Raw genomic sequence first — 25,706 nt, forward strand, 5'->3', positions numbered from 1 at the left:
AGTTACCCAAACTCGATACTTGGTGGCGTAGATTTCCCAAGCCGCTGTCAGGGCAAGGCACTTGTACTGGCCCTGTAAACGTATCAGACCGACGCTTCTCGCAAATACGGTGGAGTTTGCGGCGACGATGAATATCACAACGACTGAAAAAATTAACATAGCTCGTCGTACAGTCCAGATAGTTCTGGCCTTTGTCGGATTCTATGCCATTTTTAGAAAATATCAAAATATAGAATAGAAACTCATCTATAATTATTATCGAAAGGTAAGTAGACCAGTGGTTTACTTCCATCTTTATCACATTTAAAACTATCATTACCGGGGCAAGTTTGCTAATTCAATCATTATACGAAAAGCAAAGAAAAGAAAACTTTTGAAAACATAACAAAGCTATTGACAACACAGATTACTATTTACAATATAATCTCTACAGGAGGAATCTATATAATCTAATCCTAAGAATTTATCCAGTCAAATCAGATTTTATTTTCCTAATCGTAATTTGCACGCGTCCTGAATCATAATTGTACGGAGAAATAAATTTGACGATTTGTTCCACACGGCTGACAAGAAAATACTTCCCGTGATTATTGACATATATCTGTTTCTACGAGTACGGATGAGTTTCAGTTTCACTTCGAGTTTTGAAAACTACTGGAGTAGGATGAGTTTTATTTAAAACACGGACTGAAACGTTCAGTTGATGATACCACGTGTATCGTGTTTATAAACACAGCAAAGAGCATGTTCACTGCCATCAAAATGGCGGAAACTCTCTTGCGAAAAAAATTGTGAGTCCGCCATGTAAATCGTGATATGATAAATCATAAGATAGAAATGCCTACCCTACACAGTTCCTGGCTATGAATCAACGCCGCTTTAAATTTAAAACTTTCCAAATCAAATTTGATTACGCCCGGAAAATCAGTTTCGATTTGACAGAATAAATTCGCCTCTAGTTGATAAGGTTCTTTAGAAATTAATTATTGTAGACCAACATCTGAACGACAAGTGTATGTACCGGTAGATTCATTTGAATGTTGTCCGAGGCGCATTCCATTCCCGCCGTGACTCCGTGTTTTATTCAATGGCGTCATGGAATTTCCTCCGCGCTCAGATACCGGAAAGCACGTGCTAGTGTTTACATTTGTATCAGCGCGACACCTTGCGGTTATTTTACGTGTGTCAGCTTGTCAAAAAACAACAATCCTTCAATTATTTGATCGGTATCGATGCTCGACGAAAAAATGTTGAAAGCTATAATATTAATCGGTGGACCTCAAAAGGGTAAGGCTTTGTTATCGAGATGGGTAATAACGAATGTCGAGTTATTCTAATATTTTGGGATCGTTTTTGATTCAATTCAATTTAAATTAATCCTTATATTGAAATACTTTTTAGGCACCAGATTTAGACCATTATCGTTAGAAGTACCGAAACCATTGTTTCCTGTTGCTGGTTTTCCAATGATCCATCACCACATTGAAGCTTGTTCCAAGGTGAGTGACAATTATCAGTTTATTTGCCTCATCTTAAAAACTCGTCAGTAGTGTATCGTACATCCACAGTCTATCACTCCTTTTTCCGAAGAATTGTAGGTAGACTTCAACTCCTACACACAGAATGAAATTGAAACAAGTAGTAGGCCTACCACTACCGCAAAGCCTGTGAATTAAAACAACAAGCCTACCCCTAGCCAATATGCGTCAACCCGGTCATAGACACAGTAAACATATCAAGATCAAGAAACGACTTGAGACTGAATCTTACTTAAAAGGGTATTTTGTGAATTATTATTCAGGTTCCAGACATGAAAGAGATAATTTTGATTGGATTTTATCAACCAAATGAGGCCCTGAGCAGATTTATATTAAGTTCACAGAAAGAGTTTAAAATACAAATAAGGTATGTATGAGCATTCAGGGAGGAAGGTAAGACATATTTTGTGCACCTCCCTGGTATGATTAAGAATTAATTCGACTTTCATCAAATTACATGTAAGATATTACTTTATTAGCATTTTTTGATAAGAGACATACAAACTCTGGAAATTATTTTCAAGCTAATCATTGTTGACCACTTCCAGGTATCTTCAGGAGTACAATGCACTCGGGACTGCTGGTGGTCTCTATCATTTCCGAGACCAGATTCTGTCTGGTAATCCTAACTATTTCTTTATCCTAAATGCCGATGTCTGCTGTGATTTCCCTCTCAATGAGATGCTTGAATTTCACCAACTGAGAGGAAATGGATCACATTTTACAATTATGGCAACCGAGGTAAATGGCAATTTATTTCGATAGCAAATTCTTATTACGTGTATCTTTTATTTTGATCTTTTATTTATATATGGGGCTTATTATGAAAAGCGAGGGCTGGTTCTCTTTTATTGAAGTATTTTTTCTGTAGGCCACGAGACAACAGGCAGTACATTACGGTTGCATCGTTGAAGACAAAATTACTCATGAAGTGTTACATTATGTTGAGAAACCGAGTACATTTGTTAGTTCGAGTATAAACTGTGGTATTTACCTGTTCTCACCGGAGATCTTCCAACACATCAGTGTCGTGTTTCAGAAACACATGGAAAAGAAGTTCCTAAAGTAAGTGATGATTATTGATTTGATTTACTAGTGACGCTGCATTATTCAGTTTTGCATGCCATGCATGTTTTATAGCATAATACCTATTTGATCTTTAAAGCTTGAGACCTAACATATGAAAGTGATTATTATGCATTGCATGTTATGAGAATTTTTAATAGCCAATTGGTGTAACCTTTTCATATTGTCAACATAATGATAAATATAATGAATTTAGGACCAGTGGTCAGTTGCTCAAAAGTTGGTTAGAGTTAACCAGTAGTGACAATTAAAAAGTTCATTGTTACTATGGTATTTATCTGCCGGTTATCTTAAACCAACTTTTTAGCAACTGGCCCCAGTATTATTGCAATAGAATAGAACTTTTCTTTTTCAAAGTTTTAGAAGCCATTGAACAATTTGGAAATTTTCTGTCAAATCTAAATTACAGATAAAAGTTTTAGTTCTGCATACATCCATAGGTAATCAATACAATATTGACTAACTCCCCTAGTAGACTTTTTTACTGTGGATACTGCTCTACTTTATTTTTTCAATTGAAATGAAGATTGCTGATTATTCGTAATCAATTATTTTACTATTTCTTTTATTTTTCTTTAGTTGATAAGAATTTCTAGAATAACCAATAACAAGATATTTATTGTACAGAAGCCTTCTGGGGAAGTATTTGTAAAAGAAACTTGAGTTTCATTCCAAGTTAGCTAAGACAGAATAAACTACACCAGTAAAACTACTAATTGCTGAGAAAACTAGTTCATTCCAAGTTACAAACTTGGAAAGAACCTCCAATTCCAAGTTCCCCAGGATGCTTTCGTACTATTGTAGCAGCCAGAGATTTTATAGAAATCTCTTGATTTTAAAACAGGGCATGTCTACCAATGCTGTTTTGTTAATGTAAAATGTTGGATTGTTTGAACAGAAATAACTTGACATTTTGTCGTTGTAGTAATGAAATAAGGTTGCAGAGAGGAGAAAGGTGAAAATGTTATTAACATGATCATTATGGCATGTTCTGTTCGTTTGCTTTCACATGGCTTGAATTGTTCATTACATAATTACTAATGTCAGTTTTCCGGCCTGTTTACCATTAACATAATTAAATATGACCGATAAGTGTGAGTTTGGATGAACTAATGACGACCTGCAACAACAACCAGTGCTTATAATTCATGGATGATTTGTAGCGCAAAGATAATTTTTCTGGATGTTCATTCAGTCCGTGGCAAAAAACTATAGATCAGATAAAGCCATGTCTGTAGTGCAGTTTACTGATGTGACTAACATAGATTCAATCACTAATAGACACGTGTCGAACGACAGAACAAACCCGTCTCAATGAATGAGTGATTTCTGTCAAATCCTCCACGATAAACCAATCAATATCCATGTGAAAAAATGTTGCTTTGAAATTCTTTATTTCCACAAATATCAATGATACGGCATCAGTATATAAGATCAAATGAATATACCAAATTGAGCTTATTTCAATTGCATACATGCTTCTGTTAGATGTGTTAGTGTACCTCACTGATGCACAATTTGAACATAGTGCTCCGGATATCTTTAACATGTTATAGTGAATAATGTTATAGTACAAACCTATCCTTGGTCTTTATTTCTGTGCGGCTCTTTCTAGGTATATAAAAACTATCAATTCTTATAGGAATTAATTTTTCATGATTTAACTTAAAAGCTTTTACATATGCTGGTAAAAGGGAATGCATTTTTGCTAAAAAAAAAAAAGTATACAAGGCTTTGTTCCTAAATTTGAGGACATATGTGCCGTAAAGAGTAAATTGGAAATGCATCCAAATTCTTATCTTACACTGCTGGACAGTAGAATTGTACGAGTCCATAAGCTTCCTCCGAAAGTATTTCTCATAATTTATTGAATGGTTTATTAATTGCAGTTTTGATTACAATTCGTTGTCAAAGGAAAGAATCATGTTGGAATCGGAGATATTCACACCACTAGCTGGAACTGGAAAGCTTTATGTGTACCACACTACTAGATTTTGGAGTCAAATCAAATCAGCTAGGTTATATCCTATTTCCATCTCAAATCAAATGAGAGAATTTCAATTGTTATTAAAGGTTAATTTTCTTTTTAGCGCTGCCATTTATGCCAATCGACATTACCTAGCCATTTATCATAAGACACATCCTGACCGTTTGGCGAATAATGAAGCTGATCAGCCACTTATAAAAGGGGATGTCTACATTCATCCGACTGCGGTGGTGCATCCGTCTGCTGTGGTATGTATAATATTAACTGTTTTATGCACTCGAAAAGTGTCAACCTGCATGTCTTGAGTGTAGATGAATTTAAGGAAGGATAACTTTGAAATAATGAAAGATTGCCAGAAGTAATTGTTAAATTGTAATCATTTAGGATTCACATTTAAAGCATAGCCCTAAATATTATTCTTATAAATACATCTAAATGATGTTGCAATAAACCGCTAGATGGCAGATGTGTAGAATTCCTCGTCTAACATTGATTATCAGGACCACTCCTTTTCATTCATTAAGTTTGCGCTTGAGTACAGTTACCACGGTAATCAATACTGTAACTCATTCATAATATTGCTGCGTGTACATAGAGTAAATCACATGATGATTTCTGTAGCGTCCTACAGTAGCCTACAGTAGTAACTCTTATGGTCAAAGAAAAATAAATCTGTACATGAATGAAATACATCCTGCAAAATATTTCAGCCTTGAGTTTTGATAGCGCTTGACAGAGGAGCTCATTCATCTAAATGCTACTTCTTTTTCATATACCAGTATTTCCCAGTACTTAAATTCCAGGGAAGCATATTATTACCGTTGTTAAAAGTTTGTCCCTAGAGTTCATTTTGATACCAGCGAGGACAAGTTAGGGGAAGGGCAGGGCAATATCTCATTGCATGTATTATTGACATGAATTCTGTAGATGCTGACAAGATTTCCGAAGCGAATGCTAATGGCAAACTCAACATGGCCGCATTTCCTGCTTAAGTGCCATACACGAATGCTATATCTCACTTGAATGTTGCCGGTGTTTTGATCAATGTCCATTACAGTGTTTTTTGTCCTATTTTCAGCTTGGTCCTAACGTCACGATCGGTTCAAATGTGATCATTGGTGAAGGTGTTCGTGTACGTGAATCAATGGTTCTTTCAGGTTCCAATCTACAGGTAACATGAATTCTGTCTTCTGATAATCCTGAATTGTTGAAGTAGGAATGGCTGCATATTTTGTATTGTTATGAGTAAAAGCAGTAAGATCCAAGCCCCTGATTCATACATTGTAACCAATTATATTTCTGTTGTAATAAATGAAGTGAGTATTTTCTTTCAGAACCACAGTTGTATATTAAATAGCATCATTGGTTGGAACACTTCAATTGGTGAATGGACCAGAGTAGAAGGAACGTTAAATGATCCAAATCCAAATAAGCCATTTGCTAAATTGGAAACGTCTCCTCTATTTGACAATGATGGCAGACTGAATCCATCCATTACTGTCATAGGTAAGTTCTTCAACAGATCTTGTGCTCCATATTCATATCCATCAAATGTTTATGCTGCTTAATTCTTTTCTGTTTATGTTATTACAGGATCAAATGTATCAATTCCTGCAGAAGTTATCGTGCTAAACTCGGTTGTACTACCACACAAAGATCTCATATGCAGCTACAAAAATCAAATCATACTGTAGTAAACAACAAGAATGTAAAATTTGAAAAACACTTTCCTGTGGATTGCTATGATTCCTGTTTCTTCGTTTTAGTGTGTTTACATACTGGTACAAGATTAGTGGGCATAATTTATTGAAAATTATCACTCCAATCAATATGTGCTTTCTTGTCTATGCAATTTTTGTCACCATTAATACCTTTGATCTTGAAGATCAAAACAAATGCTATTCTTATAAGATGCATATATACTGGTATATTATTGGTGAATATGGTATTTGTACTACAGTGTAGTAATCCAGGACTGGACATTGGACTTATGTAATGTTTCTTCTGGTACAAGGTCACAAAGTACAAGTGTGGTGGCTCCACTAATCTATCATATTTAATCAATTAATCCTCTCATGGTATAAAATATTGGGTTAATCATATGAACTTGCTGTTTACTATTTATTAGAATCCTTGTCATTTTGTTATTATGCTTTATACCAAGTTTATGTTTACTTTAATTATTTCACAGAATTAATTCAGTTATACAGAAAAAATGTCGATTTATTTTTATGTATTCATCATTTCATATACAATACAGCTATGACCTGCTCTTTTCTGACTAAACATGAGAAGCAATGTATTTCTTGGGTCTTCTTTGTTTTCATGGCTTTATTTCACTCATTGACCCACTAAGGATTTGAATGCAAAAGGATAAACCATTCTGGAGAAAGGGTTATAATGGAATCCCAAATATACCCGCCCACATCGGTGAAAACTGAGGATTTGAATGCAAAAGGATAAACCATTCTGGAGAAAGGGTTATAATGGAATCCCAAATATACCCGCCCACATCAGTGAAATAGGAATTTTGGTCGTATAGACAATAAGGTGATAAGTTGACTATTCCAAGTCAAAATACTGATGTCCTGTTCTCTGAAAAAACCTGGTGTAATGCCAGGTGGTGGTTTATCGGAGGCGGTAAATCTGGGATTGACTACATGCATTTATACTTGAAAAGTGACAGATCCACTCAAAATATTAAACAGCGATATTTCTGGAGTTTATTAACACTTTATTTGTTCAACATGGCTGTATGTTACAGATGATCACATCTTGTCCAGAGTAATGGAGCAACAATTACAATAGTTTTCAACAAGTCAACCATAACATGCAAGAAATCATTTACAATGAGTTGAATAATACAAATTACGTTCAGAGAGATATAACAATTTTTGAGCATGAATTTTTAATCATCGCAGAGCACAACACTATTTTTTACGTAGATTCAACACAAGTATTTACAGAATGATATGAACAATTGTACAGTACTGCAGTATATAAGCGTGATGTATCCAATTAGAAGCACAAAAATATATTTCATTCTTGGTTTTGATTACAAGTGAATTACCAGTAAAAAGATAAAAGTAAGGTGTTTTCTCCAAATGATGACAATAATTTCTCGTTGATGAATTTATTCTTTCAAGTTAAAATTGACTCAGTGAATGACTTTTACTATCCTTTAATAGAAGATATCTTCAGAAACCCAAAAAATATGATGTCAAAATGATATTGATAATTCAACCCACCTGACCAACTAGTCCTGTGAGCTTATTGGTCAACAAATTAGGTTTTTCTGACCAATCAGACAGTGAACATTTTCATAAATTATGTCCACGTAGATTTCAAACCAATGAGACAATTGTGAGCTTTACCTGCCTAGGAACGTCTTTTTTTACCGTTAGTCACCGAGAGTAAAACAACTATATCAATATAAACAGAATTGTATTCAGTTGAATGTACATTATTAGGCATTTTTCGGTTCGATTTAAACGAAATAAAATAACATACATCAGTCCAAATCTCAAAGGTTCTTAACTTTAACTTTTCAAATTTCTAATACTTAATGTTTCGTTATATCCCGTATCATCAGTTTACATAATCTTGATATGGAAAATTAGCAATTGTTGAGAAATTCCATTATTATTATGGTATGTACCGAGTAATTATAATATCATAACCACTTATGATGACAGTTAGCTCCGAAACGACTTACATACGCAGTCGAAACCCATACAAGCTTTGTATGCCTGGTGAATGATCAGTAGATTGATACCTGGATCTAGTTAATTAACGCGTGGCGGTGCTAGTTCAGGTACATGCAGCGCAGGCACCAACTATCATTCAAGTAGGTTATGAAAACTGACGATTTATCATTATTATAATTCTATACTCGTCGCAACAATCGCACCGATTGAACAACACAGAAGGAAATTTAACCACACAGAAACCTAATCAAGAGAATAATACAGTAAGAAGTTGTAATTCTAATTATCATCGCAAATATGAACTTAGTGCAGATAGAAATATATTTCCTCGTTATTTTATTTTTTACACCATCAGTTTATTAATACACACGTTATAAAATGTTACACAGCATCATACAAGCAAATAATGATACAGATCTCTAAGTGAGATTTGCTACCAATGCCTACATCAGCCATAGATATATGACGTGTTTTTTTTCAGATTCATCAGGACTTCCAGTTACGATCCATTCCCCTATCTGTGAAACCCCTTTACAAGTGAGCCATTAAAGCAATAATCATTATAAAAATTCAGATTGCAAAAAAATCAGTAATACAGATATTCTGACAAGCTCGACTAGGTGAGTCGTGCCTTTCTTACATTTTTCAGTAGAATTGTCATCGTTATAATTCGAGTGCTCTCAAAAATATCAGGGGTCAGTTTCACAAAGCGATTACAAAGTCAAACTTGTCATATTCGATCATAATCAGCTCGGTGAAACTGGGCCCTAGGGTCTACAAATTGTTCAAGCCACGTACGTTAATAAAAAGAAAACAAAAATCAAACAAATAAAACTTGTGAGGAATGTCTAAGAAACAATGCCTATTATTTCACACCTGAGAAATCCAGCTTTTTTATTATACATCAGTATTACACACAGCTCTTACACCGATCAAAGGCAAGATTAAATCAAAACAAATCAGAGGCTACTTCTTTATCGAGGCGATCGAATAACTTATAGAGTAGAAATTCTTCTTTTTTGCAAAAATAAAGGAAGCACTCATCAAGATATATGATAATTCGACAAATACTCACGCATTTATATCATTCAATAACTACCCACTGTTAACCTTCAACACTCTTAATTACCACGCATGAACCTTATCAAATGTACAGGAATACATCATAAACATTTCTAACGATCCATACTCCTATGTATCTATTCTAAAACTCTTTTCATCTCTACCAAATATCTTCTTATGCCAAAAATTCTTAATGAAAATGTTTCAAGTCAATGCTCCTTAACATAATTTTCTCATACAAGCCATTACATTGTATTTCTACAATGGTTGTATCTTTAAAGTTAGTGAAATGCTCAAAATATATGTATATATGAGAATACTATCTTGATTAAGAGAGAAATACTTTCTGACTCGCATAATACATGTATATGACACAATTGTTTTACTTTACTTTCCGAGGGGCTGTGTCCGCAAGTTCATCTTAAAGATATTATCGGCACCATATTTAGATAATGTTCCATCATTGTGAGCAAAGTCGCGCTTAAGATTTCAGAAAAATATGTCAACATGATAGACTTTTAGAGTTAGAAGCATTTTTTGGTTGATTGTCATACGACTGACAAGGCAAAGCCGACAATACTGATATTGCAATTGGTGTGTACACTTAAAATAGAGGGTAAATCGTACAAATAGATTTCGTCCATGCATGTGCAAACCTACGTAACGGAACATTATCAAGCCATTCTATTCAAGACCGCTATCACATCACATGGATTCAAGAACAGAATATTGATGGCTGTGATAAACTTTATGAAGACCAAAATTTTTTTTCCAATGTAGTAATCAACTTATATTCGCAGTTGAATTAGCGCTATCAAAGTATCTACCATGAATTCTATGTTACCCAAGTCAAATTCCATACAGAAGACTTCATGTGGCCTCATATGAGGACAAAATACACGTAATAAAATTTCATTTTTTTGGTCATTTCTTAGATTTCGAGCTAACTGCACGTGCTAATATCAGAATCAGTTTGCAACTGCATTTCTTGAGACAGCTTAAAATTTGAATGAAAAGTAAATAACAAAGAGATGAAAGCACAAAAAATGAATAATAATAACAACAGAAAAATGCATATATAATATAAACATCAAAAAGCATGCAAAACATACAACCAATGACGAGCATCTGGTTTAACATAACTAATATATCAAAAATAATCTTTGTTATTTAACGAAACTAAGGGTTTGCGAACCTCCTTATACCCTGTTTATCTATATCCATATATACTTTCCATTCCATCCATCAAACTTACATCCTCAGGTTTTGTCATTTATGAAGTGAAGCAAAAGTCTTGACTATATATTTTACTAGCTCCAGTCACGAATAAAAGCCCTACTTTATTGTGGAAATAACATAATGATGGTTAAAAGCACATGCATGTACATCAAAATTTACATCACAAATGTCACCAAATTACAGGTATTGCTCACGATAATAATGACAGTTATGATTTTTTTCAATGAACACTCCCAAAGAAAGCCACGGATTAAAACACACACGCACCACACAAATTAAGCACTTTGAAAGCGGACTTACTCACTTTGAACATTATATATAAATAGACAAGAAATACCTCACGGTAAATATTTGAAATCTGGGATACAGAATAATACAGCTAAATCAGTCCCGTATTCTCCATTCACCGCCGATTAAGCCATTCTCTGCTTTGGAAGGTTTTATCTCGGTATTCTGATTATTCCAATTTGTACCGCGTAAGACTATCCCGCGTCAGATAGAAAAATATCATTCTATACGCACTACAAAAGGCGAGTGTTTCTAAACTGATTTCAGGTTGGTTTCAGTCGCTATCGCTAGCACCGCTTAGCGTCTCGGGGTCGGACATTTGAAATGCTTCGGCGAAATATTGTTTCTCTCTGAGATACTGTTTCAACGCTTGTGGCAGTGGTAACTGGTTGATATGATCGTATCGTAAATGTTTCAGAATTATAAACCGACAGCGGTGTTGCAACGACTGCATGAGCTCGAAACGTGAAATCGGATACAACAATGCGACCGATGACGGCGGCAACCCAGGCGCGTGCGGACGTAAGAAATATAAAAATTTGCCATTCCTGGAATGTTCCATCGCTTTATCGATGAATTCAATGATGGACATTCGACCATGCGAAACCGGCTGCGACCAGAATGCAAACGTTCCTACGATGAATAAAGAATAATTATCTATATAAATATGGAACAATATCAATATTTTGCATTATGTACATTAATAAACAATAAATATGGATGCGACTATAGATATGAAAATGATCTGTGTTGTTTCGTTTATTCAGGGACACGTTATGCCTATTCAAAACTATAGAAATTCTAATGAGCGAAGATTTACGGCAGGGCCCTCGAAACAAATACGAAGTCATAACGAGATACAAGAATTCATGACAGCCTATAGCATATGTTTGGTTCTATTAAGACATTTCGTACATCGGCAATCATGAACTTACCTTGACAATGTTCGATACGCGTGTGATGGGTTTTTCCCTGCGAACGGAAACTAAGACTGAGTATGTAACTGTCATGGGAGCTATCGCGCACTAGGAATGAACCATCCTTCTTGTTGTGAAGTTTCGCCTCTGCGTCTTCTAGGCTTAGCGGACCCCAGTACCAGCCAACCTATAAACAAAGAAAACCCACACGCAACATATAAGTTTATCGGAAAATGCACATCTTCATAGAAATAATACGTACAATAGATAATGACACTAATATAGTTCCACCTATAAGCGATATTTCAGTGGGATACATCATTGGGGGCTTCATTACTATTCACCATCAAGGAACAATTTACTGAGTTTCTACACAATATAAATCACCTAGCCAGGAGCGATACGAAAATATCTCTCAGAATTTCAATAAACTCCTTTTAATTCCAATCTTAAATGGGTCACTTTAAACCTGCTTTTGTGCTTACAACAGATTCTTAGGATTCTGTTAACATACAATGCGAGTATGTACACAAATGAGGGTTACACCGATGAGAATAGAACATGATCCAAATCTTCAAAGTTCTCAAGTCAAAAATTGAGTAATAACTAATCATAATCAATAGCCCCTTGAATATCTAAATTGAATGCGCATTGCGGTTACATTAGAAATCCCAGAATACCCACATGAATCATGAAATACCCATACCAAAATGCACTTTTTTGGGAACTGTTCAGGCAAACAAATAAACATCATGAAGTACCTTTAGTTTTCCTTGCGCAAAATATCTGAAGGCTGTTAGTATAGATATTATAGTTGTTTTGCGCTTTGCAAGGTTAAGTTGTTTTATCGTTACGAGAATGCCAGTAATGTGTGATGATGCAGATTATGATGTTTATACTTTGTACTTTACAGCGAGTGATAGTGAAATATTATTCTAGCCTTTCACAGGAATGAATAATGGAATTGTGCGTCGAAACATAATTCATCAGAAAATAGTTAAATGTCATCATCCCCATTAAATCAAAGCAACAAAGGAAATGATGTCCATTTGAACTGAACTTATTCAATAAATAGGACTAAAAAATCATGAATTAGGTGAGAAAAAATTCGAAATAAATATAACTGGCAATACCAACAACTCCGGTATTTCCAACACATATGAGATATGTAACTCCTTTCATGCCAAACCAATGAAATGTCCAAATTTCTATTACCGGTATTCAACTCTGATTTATATTAGATCATTTCCTTCATTCATATTATCGGATTAGTCAGATCGGAGGAATTTCGTTTCTTGGAAAGGAATTGCAGGTTTCATGGAAAGATCAACTTCAGTTTGCTCAAACCCAGTCTCCTCGGAGGTTACATAATCACTTATAGATCCGTGCTTTAATTAAGTTGAGATTTCTCCGTGTTCTTGAATTTTTCAGATTAGACATTTCTTAGCTCTTGAGCTTATAACACTCTCAAGTTTGACACAACTTATGTGTTTATGCCATGAGATGTATAAGATACGGGCTCTCGTATGGTGGTGATGTTTTCAGAAGAAATTCTTTGCTAAGTAGCTACTATGTAATAACCTTGTAAACAAGGCAATACTTACCTCACGGAGCTTCAGAAGACTGTCGATAAAGTTCTGGGTATTGCGTTCTACAAAAAACAAGCGAAATATTTTCTAAGTTTACTGGCAACGTGTAAGAGTACACAATTACATATAATACGTACTTCAAGGTACGGGAGCTGAGAGATTTTTATCACCAGTCAGGTGAGCACGAAAAAAACAACCATAAATCTTTTTTAATTGAGCACGGAATTTGAACAAGGGAAATACAGCGGTTACAAACGTTCAACGCAAATCAAATCCAAATTTCAAGACGAGATAAACGGACGCTTTTACAACTTACGCTAATCATGATTAAATAATACAATTCAGTATTATCAGTGGGTACAGCAATATCAGAGACGCACCCGGGAAGTTTTATAGTTTTTCGTACATTAAAATTTTGATTTCGTTGTAACTCCTTGTTTTTAAATGAACATTTTTTTTTTGGATTTAAATGAATCTATAAATAATGATAAAACATGTAGAAATTCCAAACATCGGATTTGTTGCCAGCCAGCGATCAAAAAAGGAAACCAACAGCCATGAACTAATTAGTTCCTAACTTTCAGAGTTTCAGAGAACATCACCAGTCATAACGGAAAATTCATCATAAACGCGGAAATGATAATATTGCGTAAATCTGACTATTATTCCTATCAGCGAAGGATGAAAAAGACACAAAAACCGAACGAACAAATGCAATGTTTTGTCCAGTGCGCAATAGAATTCCGCGTACTTGATTTACGGGACTGTTTAAAGGCTTAGCTACAGCTCGTCTTGTCGATACAGGGATTGGCCGTGAGTAGCACGAGGCAGTAACATTAATTTATTGCGGCTGTTGCATAAAGAGAGGTTCGGCCAACGCCAAATATTAAACATTACATAATAAGTTATACTATGTATACACCTGTTAATAGCTATCGGAACAGATTCAATTCCATACAGAATGAAATTTCAGCTTCGTAATTTTCCATTCATTTTCGCCGATGAATTCTAATATTTGTTTTAAGATTTACGCAATTAACATCACATCCCTAGTCACATCAAATCTGTTATCAAATGAATAGTATAGCGATGAAAAACGACAAAACTGATATAATCTCAGATATTCACGCTAAAAGTATCTTATCTAACTTCCTATATGTAACAGCAATAAGTAATATATTTTGTTTTGTTGATTCTACATTTAACGACAAAAAATAACTTTTACCCAAAGAATGAAGTTTCTGACAAATCATTTTGATGCGATGTAGTGTCTACCTTTCCAAAAATTGCACCAGTTTGGAATTTCAGTTTTCCCTAGTATATGATTTGACAACGACCAATATGGCCGCATCTGCAGAAGTTGTTGCCACAGTATATCATATGTTCGCTCCTTAAAATGGCGTTATTCACAGGATGTGATAATTGTTTTGTGGGGAATGAATATGAAATTCACAGTAGCATAGTAAGTAAGGGCGGATGCGGCAATAATTTTTAGTGAATTTTGTTGATGATTGTCAGTAATCAGTCAGTAAACGAATCCTGCATCACTATTAACCTGAATCTATGGCTTATCGATGTAATGATGAAATTGACAGTTTGATAACCAAACAATGAACTGAAAATCTACTGAAGAAGTATCTGGTTACTTACTTAACTACCGAACAATTTTAATATTAGTTTTCAAGGCAAGATGTGATATCGTTTATTGAACACCTGGCTAAGAACAAATAACAGGAATTTTCATCATTTCATTTTTTTTCAACAGTGAATAATAAGGAAACTGCACATACAATTCTCATCATAACATACCGATCCCAAGATAGTGTGGCGCTGGTGTGAATGCGATGACCATCACAATATCGTTACGAGTAAAAATGTATAAATACTTGGTTAAGTCGTAATCGTATGAGTTTTCACATCATGTATGTCATCGATATTTTCTAAAATTCCAATTCAATTTACGAAGAGTAAGTCATCATTTGGAATCGTCAACATGATGATAGTAGTAAGGCCAAATATTACATGAAGATGATCTCTAGAGAGAGAGTTCGAAACGTTGTGTCTTCCATTTTTGATTTTCAATTCTCGATACATAGATTCTACTTTTGATGTTTAAATTTGTAAACAGTGGGTTTTAATCATATGGCCGTCGACTTGACTGTACAACTTTAAAATTTCGAAACCAAATCAAGGACTACGCTTTAGATCTGGATGATTTCTTCATTACAAAAAATAGACAAAGCCATTGAAAACCAAAACCAGTTCGACTTTTCAAGATGATTCAATTTTTGATAAGCTAGGCAACTGAAATAGATTTGTTCATGAACTTCTGCATTAAGATGTAATGTTCATATGCATGGAACTAAGCAGGGGTGAACAGATAATGAGTAATTTGTTACCAAAGGGGTAGGTCTATTGTTGTATCTTCTTACAATTGCCAAAATTGTAACTTATTTATCTATGAATAATACAATAAATCATGGATTGACTGAACCTCATAAATACCTAACCCCAGCACCTATTAATTCTCACTGGTATCGGCATATGGCAATGATGGACGCCAGCTTTTCCCAGGCATCAAATATTTACCCTATTTTTAACAAATGTATATACATTAAATTTGAATTATACCTGTCAACCAGTTCATTATCAAAAGTTTATACGGAATCCATTGTCGTCCCAGTCAGATTTCAGACCATCTGGCCACCTTTCAACTGGATAAATTTGCAAAATATCAAATGATGAATGAATACTTCACATCAGCGCCTGCAACAATGCTTTTTCCTCCCATTTTAAAACCCCAAATGATAAAATGATCACGTATCAAAGTGCCATACAAAATATTTTATGAGTGCATGAAAATCGGAATGTATGTCACAGGTGCATTATGCGCAGGATTGGTGATATTCTTTTTAACAAATTCATTATTACGTGGAATAACCACAGATTTTTAAATTCAAATTTTTACCTTTGGTGTACTTTTACCTTTGGTCGCTCGACAATAAATCAACCTTTTAAACTCGTAATGAATAAACCTTCAACAATACAGATGCACACTAAACATTTTTATATTAGAAGTATTGTTCCATTTATTTTGTATGCATAGGAGGTGGGAAACGTTTTAAACCTACCGGTATTGAACAGTAGTTATGTGATATAATATTAAAAAGTCGGAAAAAGTAATGTACCTATACGATATATGAATAATCTCAATGCAAACTTCTCTCAACTTAGATCCAGAGTTTAGAATTAGAATTAATATTTGGAATCAATGTCAAGACAGAAAAATACTTTCTACTTCTTGCAGATTATAAGAGACCGACAATAAATTGGTCTATTCATTACGTTATGGTTCTTTGCGGTTATTTTGAATATAAATAATCTCACAAATAACAGATTTAAGATACCATGGCCAATTTACAGGATTTATTTTCAAAATCGCAGTGATTAAATGAATTTACCAGTACGCACTTCTTAATTTTCTAACCTATTTATCTTCAAAATGCCTTTACTTAAAGAAATTAGGATTAAAATGAAAAAGTTCTTTTAAAAAAAAATTTCATTCCTAAAATGCATTGAAATCCAATAAGCTACCAGGAAAACCATGACTATAACTACATACAATCTATTAACCAAGAAATCGTTACCAAATTATCACTTTCGAAAAACTAGTTTAGAAAAAGAAATTCAACCAGATTTAGAGATATCATTCGATCGAGATAGCAAACTATGATTTGATTGAGGATGAGTAGCTCGAAAAGTCTAGACTAGAAGGGGTATATATATATATAAATATATATATATATATTATTACGTAGATATATACGGGAGTGATTACATCAGGGGCTAACATGTCTGGATCACAGACTCAGACATGTTTCACATCGAGAGCTCGCGCTAACAAGTTAAACGATAAACTCGGATACCTTACCTCGTCGATACCGCGATCGTTTAAATGGCTACTTCAAATCGACGCATTCTTCCGTGAACAATTAAATCTGGACAATTGCTCTCTGATGATCGTATGCGCTGTACACGAGAGCGAGCCCATCGGCAACGGGTGCCGACTCTGTGAATGCGCGCGTGGGTAAGCAGTTGAGAAATAAATTATCATAAGCAATTACTTATGATAAATTATTTTCACCTATCTAACCGGAGAACTCAAAAATTTGAGACTTCGATGCAAAGTTTAAACTATGCGCACAAAGCGCTTAAGCTTCAATAAATGCGCCCGGGATAAATCTTTGAAAATCAACGACTGCAAAAATGTTCAACTTGTTTTATCGTTTTGAAGGATATCATTGGTCAGGAAAATGCAAAAAATTAAAATCCAATAAACCTATAAACCCAAATTTGATAAACGTAAACAAACTTTCTCGCGCCTGAAAGGATCGATAGAAAATTCAATAAAGAGCTAGAAAAAAATCAGTTACACATACATACCTTGGTCGTTGAGATCAGTCGCCTGGAATGGTCGAGGTGGACTCAAATCATCAGTAATACAACCAGGTGCTGGTACTGGTGGCAGTCGACGCTGGTCAGAGTTCTTATCACATTTTGTTCCAAGTTTCTTCGTGAAAAGTTTACCGAACGATTCTTTAGATTTGAACAGCGCGCTCAGCGGATTTTTCTTTTTCTCCTTGACCGACGAAGTCGCGTTCAACGCCTTTTCCGGGCTCAGGTCGCCGCTTTGAAGACTATGAGGGTTTTCGAGGGATATGCTACGAACGACTTTCTGGGCGATTTTGGAATTATTGGGCGATTTCTTATCGGCGGCGACCTTGCACATTTTGTCAGGTTTACGCGGCGGCGTGACGAAGGAATGACGTGAATTTGGTAAATGCAACGATACCGGCGGAGGTGACCCGTGATGTACCGCCGTACTGTGCGACGACGCACGCATTAAACGTACAGGAATAACCGGTTCCCCACCGACCAACTCCTCCAGCGATAAATGAGTCACTTCGTCCGACGTCGAGTCACAAATCGCGCGACCGAATTCGAGGTTATTTTTCGCCGGCGATAAGTCGAGCGGTAGCAGCGGCGTCAGCAACTTGAGATGAGAATTCGCGCTGTTCTGGTGTATTTCAGATGGAATCGGCGGCAACGATTTTACTTTGATTCGTTCTTGACGAATGATATCTCGACGCGGCCGCATTTTAGCGACCGCCAGATGAACGCCGCTGCTGCGACTTTGATGACCGTCCTGTTTCAGATTATAGTTACGTTTTGGAATGGGAGGAGGAGCTACCTCCAGATATGGATGTCGTAAACAATGTTTGAATTCGGCTATGTTGCCGTTATATAAATGACACGTACACGGTCGATCTTTGTTTTCTAATTCCTCTTTACTGATCGCCGTTTTCGGTCTGGGTTTACGTCGTTGCTTCTCGCGATTGATTTCTTGATATAACGGAGGATGTTCCGGTAATTCGTTTAAATGCGCGCCACCGTGAGCCATACCGCCGACCTTTCCGCTTATGTACGTTTTATTTTCGTAGTATTTCGGCGGCCTGGGCATAACGGCTGGGACGACAAACGAGCCGTCGCTATCGCTATCGCTACTGTAGTCGCTCATATTATCGACGAACTTGTTCGGCGAGATTTGCATCGCCCTTTCAGCTTCGACGACCAAGTCCAAATTATCACAATAACAAGGATTAGACATGGCAAGAGAATTAAACATCGAACACAAGTGACTAGAATCTACGTCAACCGAAGCCGGACTGCCCTCGCTCGGGGAAACTGAACTTTGTCCGCTGTCATCTGGAAACGGGGGAATTGTCATTTTAACGCATTTATTACTAAATTCTTTAATGCAATCGCTTTCGATGTATTCATTCGCTTTTGACTTTCGTATGTGGTTCAGATTTTCGAATACGAGCGGCCCATCAGTGCTTTCGTCGCTATCATCACTACTACTACCGATGTCCCACATGTCGTTATCAGTCACTCGCTCGGGAGATAGAAGATACGTTCGTTCGGGGATTGGTGGAGGAGTATCTTCTGTACTTCGGGAACATGAATTGGTGTTATTCATCGGTGACAATGATCGAGTTTTTACATTTTTTGTCTTCGTCTTTTGCTTGGGCATCCCGCTTCCCGATCGACTTTTATCAAAATTTTCCAATTTCACTGTTTCTGAACTCGAAACAGAGTCAGTGAAATGCTGCAGTTCGATATTCAATAACTGCTGTATATTGACATGAATTGGTTCATCGGCTGCATTGAATTCGGCATTCTTATCTTTATGATGAAAATTGCTTACCGAATTCATTTTTGCCATTGGTTTTTCCGTCGAATGTGTGCACAGCTTATCTAAACTAGTATCACCAATCAATAAATTTGAACTTCCAGAATTTTGTCCACAAATTTGGCAAACCTGCAATTTTTCGCAAATATCACGTTCCGTTTCATTATTAAGATCAAGTTCGCTATCACAAATAGTTTCGTTACCGCACCCCGTAGTTCCGTCTTCGATGGATGAGATTTTCAGTCGACTCGCAGCAGAAATATCCTCACAAACAGCCACTGATAAACGTTTATTAACGTCGCTGTTCGGATCAGTTGTTTCTTCGCTAGTTAACGATTGTTTAGTTTGCTCAGTTTTGATACCAGTCGTCGATGGAGCGCGTATTTGTCGGTTAAAGCTGTTGTTATTATCAGACGCGAGATTGTCATCGAAATCGCGATGGTACTTGTTACACCTGCTTTCAATGACACCGATTAAACGCGCGTTGTCGGATTGCGATTGTAGTGAACTGAATTCCGGCCGATTTTTCATTTTCGCCGTAGCCGACGATGAGTCGCTCTTGTCAATCACGACGAGCGACGACGGCAGACGTTCAGTTTGTGAATGAACGCAATCACTGCTCCGCACAACTTTTTTATGAGCGCAACCGACAACGCGATCGATATCGATGATGCTACCAGTTCGCCCATCCTGTTCGCGGCTGCATATCGAATCGTTCGTATTATTAGAATTGATACGTACGCCCAGCAGCGGTGATGTCGAAGTTGTTAACTGATCCGCCTGCTGCTGAATACTCCCAGAACACTCCCCTGTCCTTTCGTTTTCTGCTTTGCACCCATTCAATAGTTCATCGCTGTTACAACTCGTATTTCTGTCCGCGAGTCGTTCATTCATCACCGAGCTATCAGTGCACACGGCACTCAATGTGCCACACCTTTGTCGCTCAATTACGTGGTTGCCATCGTGAATGCCCGAGCTGCTTTCATTCATAAAGCTAGAACCTGAATGAACATTTCCGCATTGATTAGGATAATTTCTATTCAGATAAGAATCGCTATTGCCAACATTAATTTCATCCGCGATGTAGCCTTCTTCAAACTTTGAATTGTCCCATTCACCGATGCCTTCCTCGAGCAAACACTCATTGTTTTCTTCATTTTGGTCGGGATATTTAGAAGCAATTCTTGTGAATAAATCACCACCGGAGGGTGGTCGTTTCACATACACATTGGCATCTGCACTCAAATCTGACCCTATGTTTGCGCTATAATTATCGTCCTTCTTCGCCAAACATGATAATTGCGTAGAATCCTCGCCTTCTGAAATGATTTTGCCTTCGCAATCTGAATCCCCGCATCTTCGAGCATCGCGCGTCGACTGTAAAACAGCAGGTTTTTCATTATCGCTAACGTTCGCAAATCGTTTCGAACTAATCATCAACTTTTCATCTTTCATTCCTCGCGACGATTGACTCGTTGCAAGTTGTTGGTCGCCAACCGGATGCTGGCACTGCTGCAACTTGCTCCGTGTCGCGCCATTATGAATGAATGAATAGTAGTCCGAAGATTCATTGAGCACTTTATAGTCACGTGACAATCCACAACCCATGCCGCTCGCTGCTGCACGATTTACTCCTGAATCAATTATAATATTTTGCTCGTCGTTACCCGGGCGAGCTGCAATATCAGTTGCTTCGAACAAATATCCGACGTTGTTGCCCGTGACAACAGAATCGCCGAGAGCTTCCTTCTCCGATAATTCTCGAATTTCTCGGCGAGCATGTTTTCGTATGAAATCTGGATCGGCGTAGTTCGAGTCGGTTTTTAAGGTTGCATGCGGCGAGCGCGATTCAGGTTCTGCGCAGTACACCGTTTGGTCGGTGCGCTGAATATGAGCGCCGCTCGCCGTCGAGGAACGCGGAAAAATTTGATAGCTTATACTACGAACACAGTCAGTCGACCGTAGTTCATCATCCTTCTTACAGGAGATAACATTGTTGCCAGCTTTGTTACAACCACTCCTTGCATCAAGTTCACACGAAGGTGGTTGTCTAGTACCATTATTGCTAATGCAAGCTGTTGGCTCAACGACGCCAGTACTGGTAACTAGCGAACATATATCAGTAGGCATATTATTAGCACCCATCTCTGCTCGCGTTATTTTTACCCCTCGTTCTAGTTCATCAGTTTCAGGCTTCCCCGGCGAGCTAGTTCTTACACCGCGTTCATTCAAACTATCGCATTCATTCATGCCACGGTTTTTATCAATGAACTCGGGTTTAATCCGCATGCTGGCAGCCGATTGGTTAAAATCAATAATGTCACTGCATCTCTTAGCAGCCAAGGGATTGGCACTTTCTGCATGTGTAATGAGATTACTTCTGTCGTTATTGCTCGTAGCATGACTTTCCTGACAATGAACGCCGCTCCCTTTCGCCGTCGCCATAGAGCCATCATCGGTTTTTACGGAGTAAACTGCAGCATCAAGTGGTCTATCTGCACCGACGACATCATTCAACGATGCTGAATCATTAGCAGTCGACGGCACCGCGTTCCCAGGGTCGTCTAATCCGTGCTTAGGCAACGTCGAACTTAACGCTTTCGCCTTCGTTGATTTCTTTGAACTCTTTTTGCCCTCTCGTTTAATAGAAAGGTTTTCGGGTGAAGCAGAATTTGAATCCGCCGTTTGATCGACTTCAGCGTCGTTGTCATGTTGTAAAGAAGAAGACGCGCTGAGTTTAGTTTTATTCGGCGAGGATTTTTCATCGCGAATGCTACTTTTCTCACAAACCACCTGCTTTTGATCGGACGTCACATTTTCTAAAGAATAGCGTTTCTTCCCTGATAACGATCGATGATGAAAAGTTCCCTTCAGTTTCTTTTTGAATGATCGTGATTTCTCATTCCCCTCCATGCCTGAAAAAACAGAGGAAACATAGTCTCATAATATACAGGAAACCCTGATTTCAGACACTAAACACTCCTCACGAGAAATTCTCAAATATTTCAGATACACTTCTGCACATAAGTGGATATTGATTAATAACAAGGCAAGTCAATGGGGAGTGGCACAACCATATGATCCTTATGAATTGATCGAAAATATTCAGAATGCTAGACATAAATGTCAAACAATCATCAATTCATCATCTCCTATGAATTCAAAATTTAGTTTAAAACCAAATTAGTGTTAGGCCTAAATCTTTATCCAACACTAAAGGCCAGTTTCATAGTCGAGACTTGATTCCAAAAGTGATCTTAAAATCTTAAGATAGGTCTTAAATTAAGTAGTTAGATTGGCTTTAGGCCTAGAGCTAAGTTGGTCTTAAACTGATCTAGGAATAAAACAGTACATTGTATTATTGTCTATTCAATGCAACGTCATCCTAAAATCATTTTTTTTTTCAATTATCTTTTGGTTCTACACAAAATGAGGGTTTGTATCCAACATGAATATTTTCATTGTCCAAATAAGGATATATTTCTTCTTCCTCTTTTCTATTGTCAATATATCCATCATTGCATACGCTTTTCATGTATGAAACTATGCAGCCATATTGGAATTATGTGCATGTAGCCTTGTAATCATGCTGGCAGCGATGATCAAACTCGAAATGATTTCATAACCAAACCAGAAAATGAAATGATAAATGGCTTTATATTAAGATTACATTACTGGGAATACAGGCTTTTATAACTGCTAACAAAACAAACCTCATGGAAAAAAAGTCAGTTAATTCGTTATTTATGTACCTTGCCTTCATAAAATATTTTCCAAAACTCAATGCATTAGTAATGAAACACATTCACCTGACCCCCTCAACCCATCCCAAAGCGGTGTTATTGCGTTGCAATAACATGACCTTGTAAAGCTAGCTACCATATTGAATTATTCACAGCATACTGCCAAATATACCAACCTCAATGAATGCAACCTTGGGGGTGTAAATTAATGAATGATAAAAGGGAGATTGCAATACGTAATTAATCTTTAGACAAAACGAGACAAAATGATTTGGAGTTAGGCAGAATTTTTTCAATGAATCGGGCTGCATAATGAGATACACGATGACAGCTTACGAGTTGAGTCTCCGGGGGTAGTAACTCACAACACTCCCAGTAACCATCTGATGAATGAGTTCGCCAAGATGCTGTTGTCATGACAACATTTGGTTCATTTTGAGAAGAAAAATTGCCCGAGTATTAAACATAACATCATACGCATTTAAATTGCATCTATTCGCTAATGTTGATTAAATAATTTACTTGAAATGGAATGAAAATATGGCTTTCTTAATGCGTCGGCATTCGTAATTGGAGTCGTGTATGTAATGTATGTTTACAATGAACCAATCCCAGTTTCATTGATAAATTCAACGAAAACAATAGACAGCACTGCCATCTTTCAGCAGAATTGAACAACTCTAAGGCAATGTAGACTACAAATAATCAAACATAACGATAGATGGCTTCACAAATGATTATGATACAATGAAATGTACCATTATATCAAATAGTTGTTAGACATACCTCGATTGTGTCAACTAAACTTAGTGCTATCAGGAGGTTTGTCCAAAAGTTTTTTACTCTAAGATGATAATTAATCCAAGAAAATAGGACTCTTCTTGTTAAGCTCAGACTTCTAAGAGTTTCCAAAAAACTGACGTAAACATGTATGCCTATATTTTGTATAATGCTGCACGTCACAATTATAAATAAGGCATGAATAGATTTTTACAATAAATGGCTCAATGAATTGAATAAATTGCAATAAAAATCAATAACTTCCTTGTTGAAGTAATTTTTCGGAAAATAAAGGCATCCTGTATCCTGTGACTCAAATACGCGATCACATGAAAGTATACCCTAATACAGTACAGCAATATAAAACATACCAAACCTGTTTCTTCCTATTCAGTATTCAATGACAGAAAATATCAATTTGACACATCTACTGGTACTAGGCATAAGCCCTTGTAGGATATCACATTTGCGCAATTAGAAAGCATATTCAATGGAAAAACAACTCGGAGAAAAAATTATTTTCAAAAATCAATATAGAATTTCTGAAATATATCAATATGTATGGTGGCTGATAAGGGCCATAGCGTAAAATTCCTGGTATGTAAATGAGGGCGCCAGAACGCCAGAACGCCAAAACGAAAAAAAACGTCCAATTTTCTCTGAAAGTTCGTTTTGGCGCGCCAAAACAAAGAAAATTCCGTTTTGGCGCCCCCGCCAAAACGAACTTTCATTTTGGCGCCCCCGCCAAAACGAACTTTCGTTTTGGCGCCCCCGCCAAAACAACGAAAAACGTCGAAATTTCTCTAAAAGTTCGTTTTGGCGCGCCAAAACAAAGAAAATTCCGTTTTGGCGCCCCCGCCAAAACGAACTTTCATTTTGGCGCCCCCGCCAAAACGAACTTTCGTTTTGGCGCCCCCGCCAAAACAACGAAAAACGTCGAAATTTCTCTAAAAGTTCGTTTTGGCGCGCCAAAACAAAGAAAATTCCGTTTTGGCGCCCCCGCCAAAACGAACTTTCATTTTGGCGCCCCCGCCAAAACGAACTTTCGTTTTGGCGCCCCCGCCAAAACAACGAAAAACGTCGAAATTTCTCTAAAAGTTCGTTTTGGCGCGCCAAAACGGAGAATATTCCGTTTTGGCGCCCCCGCCAAAACGAACTTTCATTTTGGCGCCCCCGCCAAAACGAACTTTCGTTTTGGCGCCCCCGCCAAAACAACGAAAAACGTCGAAATTTCTCTAAAAGTTCGTTTTGGCGCGCCAAAACGGAGAATATTCCGTTTTGGCGCCCCCGCCAAAACGAACTTTCATTTTGGCGCCCCCGCCAAAACGAACTTTCGTTTTGGCGCCCCCGCCAAAACAACGAAAAACGTCGAAATTTCTCTAAAAGTTCGTTTTGGCGCGCCAAAACAAAGAAAATTCCGTTTTGGCGCCCCCGCCAAAACGAACTTTCATTTTGGCGCCCCCGCCAAAACGAACTTTCGTTTTGGCGCCCCCGCCAAAACAACGAAAAACGTCGAA

At 37.0% G+C, this 25,706-nt stretch overlaps 2 protein-coding genes across 3 annotated transcripts; one reads left to right on the top strand and one right to left on the bottom strand.

The window, feature by feature from the left end:
* Nucleotides 1–1,155: 1,155 nt before the first annotated feature.
* LOC141902695 (mannose-1-phosphate guanylyltransferase regulatory subunit alpha-A-like) lies at nucleotides 1,156–6,479 on the top strand. Of its 2 annotated transcripts, XM_074790537.1 has the most exons (11): nucleotides 1,156–1,287; nucleotides 1,402–1,499; nucleotides 1,802–1,905; nucleotides 2,087–2,279; nucleotides 2,410–2,603; nucleotides 3,550–3,579; nucleotides 4,514–4,642; nucleotides 4,715–4,859; nucleotides 5,690–5,782; nucleotides 5,946–6,117; nucleotides 6,205–6,479. In XM_074790537.1, exons 1-11 carry the CDS (start codon nucleotides 1,233–1,235, stop codon nucleotides 6,303–6,305), a joined length of 1,314 nt encoding a protein of 437 aa, XP_074646638.1. In that variant the 5' UTR covers nucleotides 1,156–1,232; the 3' UTR covers nucleotides 6,306–6,479. The 2 variants fall into 2 exon arrangements, with proteins under 2 accessions (XP_074646638.1, XP_074646644.1); XM_074790543.1 differs by lacking the exon at nucleotides 3,550–3,579.
* An 857-nt stretch (nucleotides 6,480–7,336) lies between these two features.
* Nucleotides 7,337–22,355, bottom strand: LOC141903882 (uncharacterized). The gene is made up of 4 exons (XM_074792242.1): nucleotides 17,857–22,355; nucleotides 13,429–13,475; nucleotides 11,843–12,011; nucleotides 7,337–11,540 (listed from the first exon to the last, which is right to left on the bottom strand). The coding sequence occupies exons 1-4, from the start codon at nucleotides 22,109–22,111 to the stop codon at nucleotides 11,182–11,184; spliced, it is 4,830 nt and encodes a 1,609-aa protein (XP_074648343.1). The 5' UTR covers nucleotides 22,112–22,355; the 3' UTR covers nucleotides 7,337–11,181.
* Between the last annotated feature and the right edge of the window lie 3,351 nt (nucleotides 22,356–25,706).

The sequence above is a fragment of the Tubulanus polymorphus genome, chromosome 1, assembly GCF_964204645.1.
Source record: "Tubulanus polymorphus chromosome 1, tnTubPoly1.2, whole genome shotgun sequence".
NCBI classification, from domain to species: Eukaryota; Metazoa; Nemertea; class Palaeonemertea; order Tubulaniformes; family Tubulanidae; genus Tubulanus; species Tubulanus polymorphus.